Genomic DNA, 12,341 nt, shown 5'->3' with positions numbered 1-12,341 from the left:
TTTTGCTTTTTCTTATTTTCATGCAAATACATTAGATCATTGACATGTTTACCATTTTGACCGGTGTTTAGACTACTGCTGGTTCACTTTTGTTTTTTTCCCTGTACGGTATGGTTTTGGGTTGAATGTGATTCTTTTCGGACTGAAAAGATTAGATGTTTCGATTATTGTGTGATTACTGTGAAAAATATCAAGAATTCATACTCGAGCTTGGGAGATATTTGCAATATAGAAGCAAAATCGCAGAAAAGCGATTTGATAGAGCATCCAACTGTCATTAGATAGTAGTATAGCGTCACAGTTTTCCCAATTCATGACCAAGATAAAAACAACTTTTATTTCAAGAAAAGACATCCAAAAAACCTTTTAATACCGGGTATATTGCAATCGTATTCAAATGGCCGTCGCCACACTCAGTCGTTGAGCTCCTGAATGGTGGGCTTTTCCGAATCATCCTCCTTCTTTCCCATCAGTTTTCCTAGAACATTCGAGTCCTTGGGCCCTTGAGGCTGCTCTGTCGTAGACTCCTGTGCTGGTTTGTGATCATTGTCCTCATCGCTAGAGACGTCCTCGTCGCCGGAACGCGTTTCTTCCAAAACACCCAGGCCCAGATTCTGTAGAGCGTAACAATTAGCGATGTCAAGTTTGGAGAGAAGAGAAGCGCATACCATCTCAATAACCCGGCCCCGGTCATTCTCGTCGACTTCATCCAGTCTGAGGTCTTTCCCTCTTCCTGCGGCAATCTCTTTTTGTAGTTCCTCGTTGGCATCCTTCATCTTAGGCAAAAAGGCCGATAAACGTCCGAGGATGTCGCTATTCTTTTCGATCCGGTGGATATTTGGTCTTTGCCCGGCTGTTACGCGCGGGAGAGGACCTGCGTGGTTGGAGGCATCGGCCATATCTTCGTCTTGGTCATCCTCTTCTTCTTCTTCTTCGTCGTCGTCGCTATCGCTTTCGCCTTCAGATGAAGTAGATTCGTACGAGGACGAAGAATCGCCATCTTGATTTCTCAAGATTTGTCTGGTGGGTTTCTGAAAATACTTTGCGTTCGACGGATGAGAGGGATCGAGGATATCATCTAGCTCGATACTCGGCATTTTCGAAGCTTCCTTCAGCCGTTTCGCGAGATCCTCCATCTGCGCGGCCTCTTCAGGCGTAAGTTCTGCCTGCTCGTCATCGTCATCGTCGTCGTCGGTGACTTTCGAAGCGCGGGAGACTTTTTTGTCCGCAGGATCACGGGAGCTTATCGGCGGAGTCGCATTGGATGGCGAAGCGGTGCTCGAGTTGATCTGGGATCGCTTCGACGCTGATCCATTATTATCTTCGGGAAATGGCATTTTTCTCTGAAGATCGTCGGTTTGCGGGCGCTTCCTGATGTCGTTCCTATTGCTTGTCATTGGGTTGTCAGGGTTTTCCCTCTAGAGAGCGTTTCGCGGAGGCGGTGGGGACAAAGTGGATTGACTGGATCTGAGGATGTCGGAAAGAGGAGATGCAGAAGACGAAGACATGTGGTTGGGTATGTGGAGGATGTGACGAGGACGAGACAGAGCTGAGGATGGTGATGGCGATGGTGATTGTCCCGATGCTGAGCCAGTCACACTGGAGAAATGCTCGAAAGGCTGGTCGATGACTTCTTGTGACTCCTATTATTATATTACATTGATTAACTCCTGATTACTGCCATTGAGCCCAGATCAGGGCCAGAAACTAGCTATACTATGGCGAGTATAAGCAGCCTACCCCGCTCTATTTTAAGCCATCCCTATCCTCGAATAAATTGAAGCCATTGTCTCCATTTCCGGCCTGCAGCAGACCGGTCTCATGCCGTCCTGAAGAAGCGCCTTGGCTCATGCGAGTTTCTCCTGCAGGTCTGGTCTTTTGCATCTATACAAGCATTCGTCTAAGGTCAGTAGTTTCTATTAGTTTTGCTTTGGATGGATGGCATTGATACTCCTGTGCCACCTGTTGGGTCTATCCCCTCATCCCCTCAATTCCCCTGTTGCATAGGGGTGTACCGAAGACCTGCCATTTCCGTTTAGAATCTTCCCTTCTTGATCTGCTTTTAATAGATGATTATCTTTTGATCTTACTATTGTCTCTAAATTCACTCAGTGGCATGCCTGTCACTTGGCAATAGAAGTAAGTGTCACTGACAATCAACACAGCCACGAGCTTCACTGCCAGTCTTACACCAGCTGGCCTGACAAGGCATACTCCATTCTGGCATGACTTCTATATTAAATAAGACTCGCCCCCATTCATGATTCTCGTTCTCATACTACAACCGCCATCATGACCGTCCCTCAACTCCAGATCAACGACACAACCCCCGTCGTGACCGAAGACAAAGCAGACCAGCCCATCATGTCCACGACTCGAAGATCTCTCCACCAGAATATCTTTGGCAAACTCCGTCCCCTGCCTTTCCAGTATCACTGGGCTGTGTGGTACGAGAAGCATACCGAATCCTCCGATAACAAGCTGTATGTGCTCCACGACGACGTTGCCGATATCGCCACCTTCTACCGGGTCTATAACAACTACCCCTGGGAAAAGATCCGAACTCGAGACACAGTCCATATCTTCCGTCAAGGTGTCAAACCACTCTGGGAAGATCCAGAGAATCAGCAAGGTGGATGTTGGCGATTCCGTGTGCCCAAGAGCAAGGCGCAGGCGTTTTTCCATGAGACTGCCGTTTTGTGTATGGCGAATGAATTCCAGGCTGTTCTAGAGAAAGGTATGTGCCTCCTTATGTTTGATATTAGGTCTTGAAGAATCAGACTCTAATTCATATGCCTACAGAACATGACCATGTCCTTGGTGTCTCTACCTCTGTTCGCTTCAACTCGCATCTCATTTCCGTATGGAACAAACTTGGCTCCAACGACCGGTCTATCAGAGCCCTTGAGCAGACAATCATTTCTCGTCTATCGCCAGAGCTTCGTCCTACGGGAACCAGCGCAACTTCGTATTTCTACAGACGTCATGATGAAAACGAAGGGTACCAAGAGGCTGTTGAGAAGAGTGCGTCTGTTTCTGAGGAGTGACAGGAACATCTCCGGTTGACTTTCTTATTTCCGGTGTCTTGATGTTTTCTTTTTCTTCTGTAATTATTTGTCTTATAGTTGATAGCGTTTAGCATGGCGTATATGTGTTACTCAATTAGTGAATATAGTGGCATCGGATGCTATCATGTATGCTTGCAAAACACATGCAAAGGTACTAAATCACTGGGTAATCAATCATTAATTTTTGTTTCTATCATACAAGTTGACACTTGGAACTAGTATACAGTAGTATTACACTCAGGGACATTCGCACTTCGATACAACAGATCTCCTGTTGACGAAATTACCGACTTCGACTCCTCCGTCGGCTGGGACTTCTCCTTCGCGGCCTTCGATCGTCTTTTTCTTGACTTCGTTCTGCTTCGCGATCCCGGTCCCGGTCCCGCTCTGCACCTGGTATATACCGATCAAATGCCCGTCGGTCTTCACGCTCCGGACGGTCAGAACGGTCGTTGCGTTCGGTGCGTTCAGTACGCTCAGGGCGCTCTGGACGGTCACCGGCGCGGTCCTCCCGCTCTGGGGACCGGACCCGGCGACGTGGTGATCTGCTTCGGTTGCTAGTGGAGGGTACGTAGCGATCAATGTCGAGAAGACTAGGTGAACGTCGACGAGAGCGGGATCGACGACGGGATCTTGACCGTCGTCTCGAGGAAGCACGAGCGTGGGAATTAGAACCTTCTCGCTCGCGGTTGCGGTCTCTATCCCGATCCCTATCCCGCTCTCTGTTTGTGTCCCTGTCCCTGTCCCGATCTCGATCCTGATTTGTGTCCCGGTCTCTATCTCTGTCCCTTTCCCTGTCACGTTCCCGATCCCGGTCTCTGACGCGTGAGTGGTATCGTGCGCGAGAACGGGAGCGGGAGCGAGAATAGAAGCTGCGCCGCCGACGATAGTCATTACGATCTCTGCCTCGGTCTCGATCCCTGTCGCGATCCCTATCCCGGTCTCGGTCCCGATCTCGGCTGCGGTCCCGGGTACGATGGTCATTGTCTCTGTCTCGTCCTATCGAAGATCGTGCACGGTCTCGTGGCCGATCGCTCTCACGATCATGTCGACCAGTAGATCTGCTCCTGCTCCTGCTCCGGCGGCTGGGTCGGTAACTCCTGTCACCAAACCGATCATGACGGAAGTCACGAATTGCGAGTCTGTCATTATCATCACGTTCGCGAGCTCGGTCAGGCTCTTCCCTCGACCGATCCCGTCGACGATCTGCATCAAATCGGGACGTATGTCGTCTGCGTGAGCGGCTGCGGGCCCGTGGTTTGTCGGCCGTCGATTCCCGCCTTTTCTGATGCTGGGGCTCCCGAGGTGGACTTCCAGATTTAACGGAGGTGTTAGAGGCCCTTGATTCACCCGCACTCTTTGCTCGTGGCGCCTGCGGCGGCTTGAGTCCGTTCTCAATGGCCTCTGCTTCTTCGAAATCAAACTCGGGTTTCTGTCGAGCCTTGGCTGCTAATTCTTCACCTTCCTTCAGCAGAAGTTGCAGAGCAGCCTCCTCCAAGGACTTCTCATCCACAGGCGGAGGTGGAGGTGCAGGGGTGGGATCCTTCGGCGTTGGAGATTTCTCTTTCCTTGAATCACGACGGAGCGGGGACAGACCGCGATCTCGGTCACGACCGCGGTCATAGTCTCTATCCCAGTCACGATCTCTCGTTCGACTGCGGTTGCGTTCTCGGTCCCGTTCCCAATCGCGATATCGGTCGCGGTCTTCTCGTCGCCGCCGCTCATATCTCTCTTGGCGTTCCCGCTCCCGTTGGTCATCGAGTGCCCGTTGTTCCTCACGCATTTGCTCCCGCTCTGCACGTCGTTTCTCATCACGTTCTTTCCGCTTGGCCCTTTCCTCTTCGTCTTTTTGGCGTTCAATCTCCCGCCGTTTACGTTTTTCTTCGGCCTTCACCCGCGCTTTCTCCTCATCAATTTCGTTCTGTATGCGCATTTGTTCCTGCCAGGCCTCCTCGCGCACATCGCGTTTAGCTTTAACCTCTGCTGCGAAGTCCTCATCGGTTTTGTTCCCGGCTTTTTCCTCCCTAGAGGCGACCTCATTCCCTGCTTCCTGATAACGAATCTCTCTGACCGATTCCAGAATAAACCCCAAATGATTAGAGGCCAATGCGTCAAGTGAGTTTTCCACAGTCTTGTAGATGTCGCTTCGGTCGACGGCTCCTTCAATCAAGGTCGCAGCTTTTCCTCTTTCACGGGATAGAAGTTCAGGTTCGCGATCGATTTCCGACTCTGCTAGTTCGACCAATAGCTTTGTAAACTCTGCCTTTGGCTCCTGTAGATATAGATCGCAATGAGTAAATGGTTGTAGAAAAAAAAAAAAAGGAGGAATCAAACATACCCCCTCATCGAATTCTGCCCATATTTTCTTCCGCACACTATCGAATCCACCCTTTTTCTTGAATGAATGGAGAAGATCATCGAGGGCCGAATGCTGCGCTGCAGACAGAGGCAGCTCATCGATCTTGAACTTCTTCCGCTGCAGAGTATCAATGTCTATTGAGGGTCTTTTGACGCCAGTGGGCTGCACATCTGACATCTCCTCTGGACCAGCCATGGCGAGAAGCCACAAAATATCAATCAGATCAAACCCCCAAGAAAAGGGTCCGTAGGCATATTAATCATCCAGAGCTGGCCGGGGAAAAGAAATGCTAACCGCGTCGCGCAGGCCATAATGGCGGAAGCCCAGCCGGCGGAACGATGTTCCGTGGGGATTGCGAACTGCCGCTCCGTGATTCGACGGGCCGATCAACCTCATCTCGACTCTGTGCCCGCTGCCACGAGCCCCATTGCGTCGCCGGCCCGAGTTCAGACCTAATTACCTGTTGAATCGCGTTTGCGGTGGTGTCTGAAACGTTTTCCCACCATTTATACCTTGTCCAACGCTCGTCCCGGTCGTTCCTGAGTTCAAACCGCGAAGTCCGCACATAATTCATCATGGTTCACAAAGTCCTCTTCTGGGGTGGCTTCGGTACGTCGATATCGATTTGTTTGAGTAATAGAAAATGAATCTATTGCATCTGTTGCTTTACTCGTTCCGTGGGTCTTTGCTAACCATGTCCTACTGCGCAGGCATTGCTGTCCGACTCTGGCAACTCGGTATCGAAATGCGCCCTATCCTCGCCAAGGAATCCCTCTGGGTGTACCCCCTCTTCGCCGGTGTTGGTGGAAGCTTCGGATACTGGCTCCAGGGAGTTGAAAGCAGACAATTGAAGATCCTCGCTCAGCGCCGGGAAGCCATCTTGGAGAAGCGCCGGAGGAGAGATGAGCGGGGAGTTGCAGAGGCTGCCGCAACAGCATGAAGTGGTTGAAGCTCTATTATGGGGAGTGAGGAGGATATCAGGAATATTCGTCGTTATTGGGTGAAAAGGAAGCCCGATATTCACTTGTACCAAAATCAGAGGTTGATGGTCTGGGGCTTTATACTGCGTCAATGACCACACGGCCTTGAGATGTTTTTTATTTTTTCCTCGATGCGATTGCAAATGCATTTTCAATTTCAAGTGTAACCACAAATCGTCACTTTATTACATTGATAATCCACATTCGTCCAGGGAACCCAATTATCGAGCCATATGACCGGGCATCCATTTGATGCTATTCTTCCGCACCTTCGCCTTAGCTACTTGCTCGCAGCTCTTCGTTTTCTTCTACAAGCCTCTCGTAAACATTCTTGAATATCTCATCGTAGCGGGCAGCAGCTTCCCGGTCATCCCTCACTTCGTGTTGGTCGTAAATTTGCCCCAAATTCAGCGCCCGATGAAAGTGCTGCCGGTCAATTATCGCAGATATAGCTTCCTTCTCCTGGACCGAAGTGCCCCGAAAATGGATCTGCTTCGGCACTCCATGCAACCAGACATGGATACTGCCCCAATCCATCACCTCTGTAGCCAGACGACAGCAACCGTTAACACAGGTGCAGTGGTGGAGGTCAACGTAGAGGTTGGTTAGTTTGAATGCTTGTCGAACAAACGTCATGGTGCGACCCCAGAGATACTCTTTCATATTTTCGATGTGGCGGTTGTGATATTCGTACCAAATAGAATCTTCGTCATCCTCATCCTCATCATCCTCAGTGTCACTGGAATAGGGCTGTCGCAAACCCGGGACGTTGAGATGAGCATGCATTTCCTGCAAGCTGCAGATGGTCTTCTCTTTCGATTCTGACTCGTCTTCGACGGCCACTTCTGTCGAGACCCTGGGCAATACTCCCCCAAGATATTCTGCCATGTAGATGTAGTCACGGCAGTCGAATACAATCTCCAAGTTGCGGATCATCTTCAAGTTTTCAAAGACGCGCGGATACTCTGCACGAGCTGCAACGAGAATGTCGACTTGGACGACAGAGAAGGTGTTTTCGCTCAAGTATATGGGCATAGCCTCCTGATATACTTGCTTAGACGCACGGAGAAGGGTCAACGTAGGGATTCCATGTTTCTCTGTTCGATTGGGATCCGTGACATATTCCATTGAGATAAAAGGTCGGATGAAAACACGGTCCATGACGAGAGCACAGCGGTAAATCTCCTCTCGAATAGGGAGAGGAAGATCGAAGAGAGATGGCATGATTGTAAACAAACGGAAATAAGGCCTGGCAAGACCAGTTGTTTAGACTTGATAGGATGGCTTAAGGGCTGTCATCAGATTAGTCGAAGAGATTGAAGATGAAATAGCACGTGTTGTGCTGAGAATTTAGTGAATGAAAGAGAAGTGGGGAGTGCGTGTTCATCATTCTGTTCACTTATTATTATGGTGATCGATGAGATGTCTTGATTTGTTTTGGCTTGTATTATCACATCCAAGTAACTATAGGACACAGAAGAACATCAAAGATCATGTTCTCAGATTAATATAGGCAGAGAAATCATAATTACATACATTTACATAAATAAAATGCAAATAAATAAAATACTGCAGAAGGGGGTATTCACGTCCGTTCAACGGAAAGTTGCAAAGATACCTCCCACTTTTGACTGCCAGTACCATAGCCTCCACCTAACCGATTTCTAATCAGGCTAGATATTCTTTCGCGAAGACGAACAATATTCTCCTCCGATCCAGACACCCGAAGTTTTAGATTAGCCATGCACAATCCGTAGTGAACTTGCCAAAATCTAGCATCATCGATTCCAAAAACGGCGGGATCAGCTTCAATATCCCGGATCACGTCAGGAACTCCTTGACCGGAGTAGGACATCAGAAGCATTGACCCCAGTGTCTTAACCAACCGGGTTCCAAGCACACACATAGAAATAGCAATGGTTCCAGACAGAAGTGCGTCGAGCCAGCCGTAAAGCTTGATTGATACCAGAGGCAATATCAAGAGAAGAGTAGAACAAGATAGGGTAAGGAAATGTGACGGGTTGCTGAGAACTGACGGCAGCGATTCAATGTATGCAAATTGCATTGCCTTTCCAATACGAGCATGATTCTTCAATCCGATTGCAGAGACCAACGTTGAGGAGACGGCAAGGACGGCAGTGATGTCGACACTGCCCACGGAGACACGATCGTGTGGATGCGAGTGGTGAGGTTCATGGCCCGAGGATTCCAGAAAATGCTGCAGGTTGTGGGAGATGAGGTCCATTCCCATGAAGAGAAGCAGGACACACATCGCGAACCCTGCCAGGACCTCGGCACGTTCCAGCCCAAAAGGATGCCGAATGCTAGACCTTTTCCATACCTCAAAATTACCCAGAACATCCACCGCCACGCAAAGCAGTGCCCCGAGGGAATCAAACAAGATAAGGTGAGACAACGCCGTCATGGCCAGAGATCCATGGGCACTCCAGAGTGTGTACGCAGCCACGAACATGTGACAAACACTCCACCAGAACCGTGTCTTTTGTTCTTTTGACATGCTAGTCCGATATTCTTTCAAGGTTGGTATAGGCAATGAATTTGGTAGGGCTAGAGGTGCTCTCGGGGGAGGCTCAAGGAAGATCTGATGTGATATACTGCTATGTTTGTATTTATGTCCGCGACGTTGACCAATATTCTGATTTCGATTTCACAAAAGTTAATTGAGTTCACAAAGCAGTCTACTCAAGCCTTGCCACACTTACCGACTTCACGACTGGACTCTTAGCCATGCTTGTCGTTTGGAAATTGAATGGCCCCGACGAGCCATGATCGCTCGAGCCATGCTGAGCAGCGCTGTCTGTGGGACTCGTGCTGAAAGATGACTTGGTTGGACTCAGGCGATCACGGATTTCTGCATCTCTAGGGCTTCTTGGGGGGAAAGTGTCTACCAATGGCGACAGGGAGTCTTTGTTGGCGGAAGCAGCATCAACGGACAGGCGATCATGAGTAGGCACGCGGTTCGTAGTAGGATCATCATCCGGGGGCGGAGTGGGAGTGCGCGGAGGAATAGGGATGGGGAGATTCGACGCCATTGCACCGGGGGAAGAAGAGAAAATAGGCTCTTCTCCGACGATGTGACGGTGGTGGAGCCGATAAGTGGTTCAAAGTGGAAATGAAAAAATAATCATAACCTGAATGAAAGAAAGGATGGGCGTCGATGGAGGTTGGGAATCGATAAGGAGAGGCGGAAAGCGGGGACTTGGCCTCAGGCCTCGACTCGCTCGTCGCATCATTGACTGCGGCGTCGCCACCACTTCACCTTCTTTATTACTCCTCCATCCTGCTCGCCATTTCTTCGATACAACCTTGTATAATTTTTTCCTTGTTTTTTAATACCCTGGCCCCTTTCTCCGTGACGGGCTGGAAATGCGATGCCCATAGCTTTGACTGTTGTGATCTGAGGAGACTTGACCTCCGATGTCCATATCGGTTTGGTGTCGATGGATAACCGCGGCTCTTTCTTCTTCCTCTTGATCGTCTTTTATCTTCTTCTCAGCTCACAGAGCCGGCCTCCACTAGTCGATCAGAGCCGGGAACATCAGCGAGAGGTTGATGGGGAACGAAATGCGCTTCGCCGTCTAAATGAGTCGAAATATGGGGATCTCAACCCCCAGGCTGGCCGATGGCTTCCCTTTGCGGGTGTAAGGGAAAACGATAGCTATGCATGGGATCTCCTGCCGCAAGCTCAGGATATGGCGCGTCATCAGATCCAATCTGTCATCTCGAATTCTGGACTGGAACCATCCACGAATTTAGCTCCCAATCTAACCCAGATGCTCCTCCCCGTCTATCGCAATGTGACGGGAAAGCTACGCGGTGACTGGGTGCGGCATAAGCAGGACAGAGCTCCCCCTCAACTTAATATGACGGCGATTGCTCTGGAAAACGAATATTTCACCCACGAATTCAGTTCAAATGTTACCGGCAATAGTGGCACTTTCTACCTGGATTTAAGGGAAGGTGGGGGTGAAGAGCTCCGTTTAGGTGACGGTCAGATTCGGGAGATCAGGGCAAGCTTAGCCGTTGAAAGTGATGACTTTTGGGGGAACACATGGTATCTCAGCTTGGTCGGTCTTCATTTCCCGGAGACCGGGGGAATTATTCTTAGTACGACGAGTGAGAAATTCGAGGGATTGTTTTCATTGCCTCATTTCGCGCTTTCACAAGATTCCTACGAACTGGCCCACCAGCTTCTAATCAAGTCACTTTCCGATACAATGTCTGAAAAGAGCCATCAGCCCACACTTTTCCCATGGTCTTCAATCATTGGAACCGAGCAAGTCGAATTCCCCGCTCCAAAATGCGAGCACATCGTTTATCTACAACAGCATCCAGTAGCAATCAATGACTATTTGGCCGACCCACCTGTCATTGAGGAGATTGAGAAGGAACTCAGGTACCCCATAGGAGCACCAATCCCACCACCTCCACCTACGGTCATGTCGGCAGTGGTGTTTTCTCCTGATTGTGGGTATATCCTGGAGACAAAGAGCACTCCTGATTATCCGCCTTCCGAAACGTTATATCTGTCGGGTCCAAAGCTGGAGGAACTTGCCAAATATTCTGCTCGCCTGGTTCTTATGGTTTGCTGTATTTTTGTGACGCAAATAACACTGCTCTTGCGCCAAATTAAAGAAGCCTCCACACCCTCTACGAGGAGTCGCGTCAGCTTCTATACAATTGCCATAATGGCATTTGGAGATGCGTTTGTGCTTGTCTTCATTCTCCTAGAACTTTACCCAGCAGTGTCTTTCCTTCTTATGTCGACTGTCTCATTCCTCACTTTTCTTTCAGTCAGCTATATTGGAATGAAGTTTATGATGGAAATATGGGCAGTCCAAGAACCTGAGCGGCAAGACCGTCGCCCCAGCCCGCCAATTTCGATTGCACGTCCGACAACGCTGCCTTTACCTGCGACTGCGGCAAGACCAGGAGACACTGGCGCACCGCCTGTCATTCTAACTCCTGATCAAGACCCCCCTGATGACGAAAACGAGACACCTGCAAACCAGGCTACTGCACCGGCTGTTAGAGACCCTCGCGGTGATGTCGGAGCCATGTATGCGCGATTCTATTTCATTCTATTTGTCATGCTTATTGTCACGATCTGGTCTTTTATCTGGCCAAACCGTCTAAAAACATTGTACGCTCGGTGTCTCGGGTTTATCTACCTTTCATTTTGGTCACCACAGATCTACCGCAACGTCATCCGGAATTGCCGCAAAGCCCTGCGGTGGGATTTCATGGTCGGTCAGAGTATAGTTCGGTTGTTCCCGTTCGTGTACCTCCTGACTGTACGTGGCAATGTACTCTTTATTCGCCCTGACTCGACAACCGCTTTCGTTATGGCAGCCTGGGTTTGGATCCAAGTCTGGATCTTGGCTAGCCAAGACATCCTTGGCCCGCGCTTCTTCGTCCCTCGAGGCTGGGCGCCACCGGCTTATGATTATCATCCTATCCTGCGCGAGAATGCTGGGACAGATGAGGATCTTGAGTCTGGCGGCATGTTGCCCATTGGGGCTCTCCGGGCTGATGAAAGAGATGTTGCCAGCGAGAGCAAAGAACAGGATAAACATCGACCCAAGGACAAGAAAAAGGCCGTTTTTGATTGTGCGATTTGCATGCAAGAGATGGAGGTCCCCATCCTCGCGGCACTGGGCGCGGCTGGGGGCAGTAGCGTGGCTGATGGGGCCTCGAGCATCCTAAGTCGTCGTACATACATGGTCACTCCTTGTCGGCATATATTCCACAGCACCTGTCTTGAAAGCTGGATGAGGCTGCGATTGCAGTGTCCTATCTGTCGTGAATCTATCCCTCCTGTATAGAGCATGAAGATAAATATGTAATGCTAGTGCAGTTATGCATGAAATGATAAATACTGTTGCCCTCTATACCGGGGAATGGATCTGGCTT

At 49.7% G+C, this 12,341-nt stretch overlaps 7 protein-coding genes across 7 annotated transcripts; 3 read left to right on the top strand and 4 right to left on the bottom strand.

Moving 5' to 3' along the window:
* Window positions 1–186: 186 nt before the first annotated feature.
* ASPWEDRAFT_503520 (NOPCHAP1/New4 family protein) lies at window positions 187–1,715 on the bottom strand. Its single transcript, XM_040837424.1, has one exon. The coding sequence runs from the start codon at window positions 1,395–1,397 to the stop codon at window positions 414–416; it is 984 nt and encodes a 327-aa protein (XP_040688951.1). The 5' UTR covers window positions 1,398–1,715; the 3' UTR covers window positions 187–413.
* A 577-nt stretch (window positions 1,716–2,292) lies between these two features.
* Window positions 2,293–3,047, top strand: ASPWEDRAFT_172094 (eukaryotic translation initiation factor 4E; the record flags this gene model as incomplete). The annotated part of the gene is made up of 2 exons (XM_040830887.1): window positions 2,293–2,737; window positions 2,803–3,047. 2 exons carry the CDS (start codon window positions 2,293–2,295, stop codon window positions 3,045–3,047), a joined length of 690 nt encoding a protein of 229 aa, XP_040688950.1.
* A 304-nt stretch (window positions 3,048–3,351) lies between these two features.
* On the bottom strand, window positions 3,352–5,622 carry ASPWEDRAFT_27928 (uncharacterized protein; the record flags this gene model as incomplete). Its single annotated transcript, XM_040833067.1, has 2 exons — window positions 3,352–5,340; window positions 5,407–5,622. 2 exons carry the CDS (start codon window positions 5,620–5,622, stop codon window positions 3,352–3,354), a joined length of 2,205 nt encoding a protein of 734 aa, XP_040688949.1.
* A 244-nt stretch (window positions 5,623–5,866) lies between these two features.
* Window positions 5,867–6,701, top strand: ASPWEDRAFT_154994 (putative NADH-ubiquinone oxidoreductase 14 kDa subunit). The gene is made up of 2 exons (XM_040829675.1): window positions 5,867–6,036; window positions 6,138–6,701. The coding sequence occupies exons 1-2, from the start codon at window positions 6,003–6,005 to the stop codon at window positions 6,365–6,367; spliced, it is 264 nt and encodes an 87-aa protein (XP_040688948.1). The 5' UTR covers window positions 5,867–6,002; the 3' UTR covers window positions 6,368–6,701.
* ASPWEDRAFT_503465 (uncharacterized protein) lies at window positions 6,526–7,757 on the bottom strand. The gene has a single exon (XM_040837421.1). The coding sequence runs from the start codon at window positions 7,629–7,631 to the stop codon at window positions 6,684–6,686; it is 948 nt and encodes a 315-aa protein (XP_040688947.1). The 5' UTR covers window positions 7,632–7,757; the 3' UTR covers window positions 6,526–6,683.
* A 31-nt stretch (window positions 7,758–7,788) lies between these two features.
* Window positions 7,789–9,612, bottom strand: ASPWEDRAFT_154992 (cation efflux family protein family). The gene is made up of 2 exons (XM_040829674.1): window positions 9,131–9,612; window positions 7,789–9,063 (listed from the first exon to the last, which is right to left on the bottom strand). Exons 1-2 carry the CDS (start codon window positions 9,458–9,460, stop codon window positions 7,993–7,995), a joined length of 1,401 nt encoding a protein of 466 aa, XP_040688946.1. The 5' UTR covers window positions 9,461–9,612; the 3' UTR covers window positions 7,789–7,992.
* A 230-nt stretch (window positions 9,613–9,842) lies between these two features.
* On the top strand, window positions 9,843–12,331 carry dscA (ubiquitin-protein ligase dscA). The gene has a single exon (XM_040829301.1). It carries the CDS (start codon window positions 9,869–9,871, stop codon window positions 12,251–12,253), a length of 2,385 nt encoding a protein of 794 aa, XP_040688945.1. The 5' UTR covers window positions 9,843–9,868; the 3' UTR covers window positions 12,254–12,331.
* Window positions 12,332–12,341: the final 10 nt, after the last annotated feature.

Source organism: Aspergillus wentii (genome assembly GCF_001890725.1).
Source record: "Aspergillus wentii DTO 134E9 unplaced genomic scaffold ASPWEscaffold_4, whole genome shotgun sequence".
Classification (NCBI taxonomy): Eukaryota; Fungi; Ascomycota; class Eurotiomycetes; order Eurotiales; family Aspergillaceae; genus Aspergillus; species Aspergillus wentii.
Note: the sequence above shows the minus strand (reverse complement) of the source record. Positions and strands in the feature narration are given on the sequence as shown.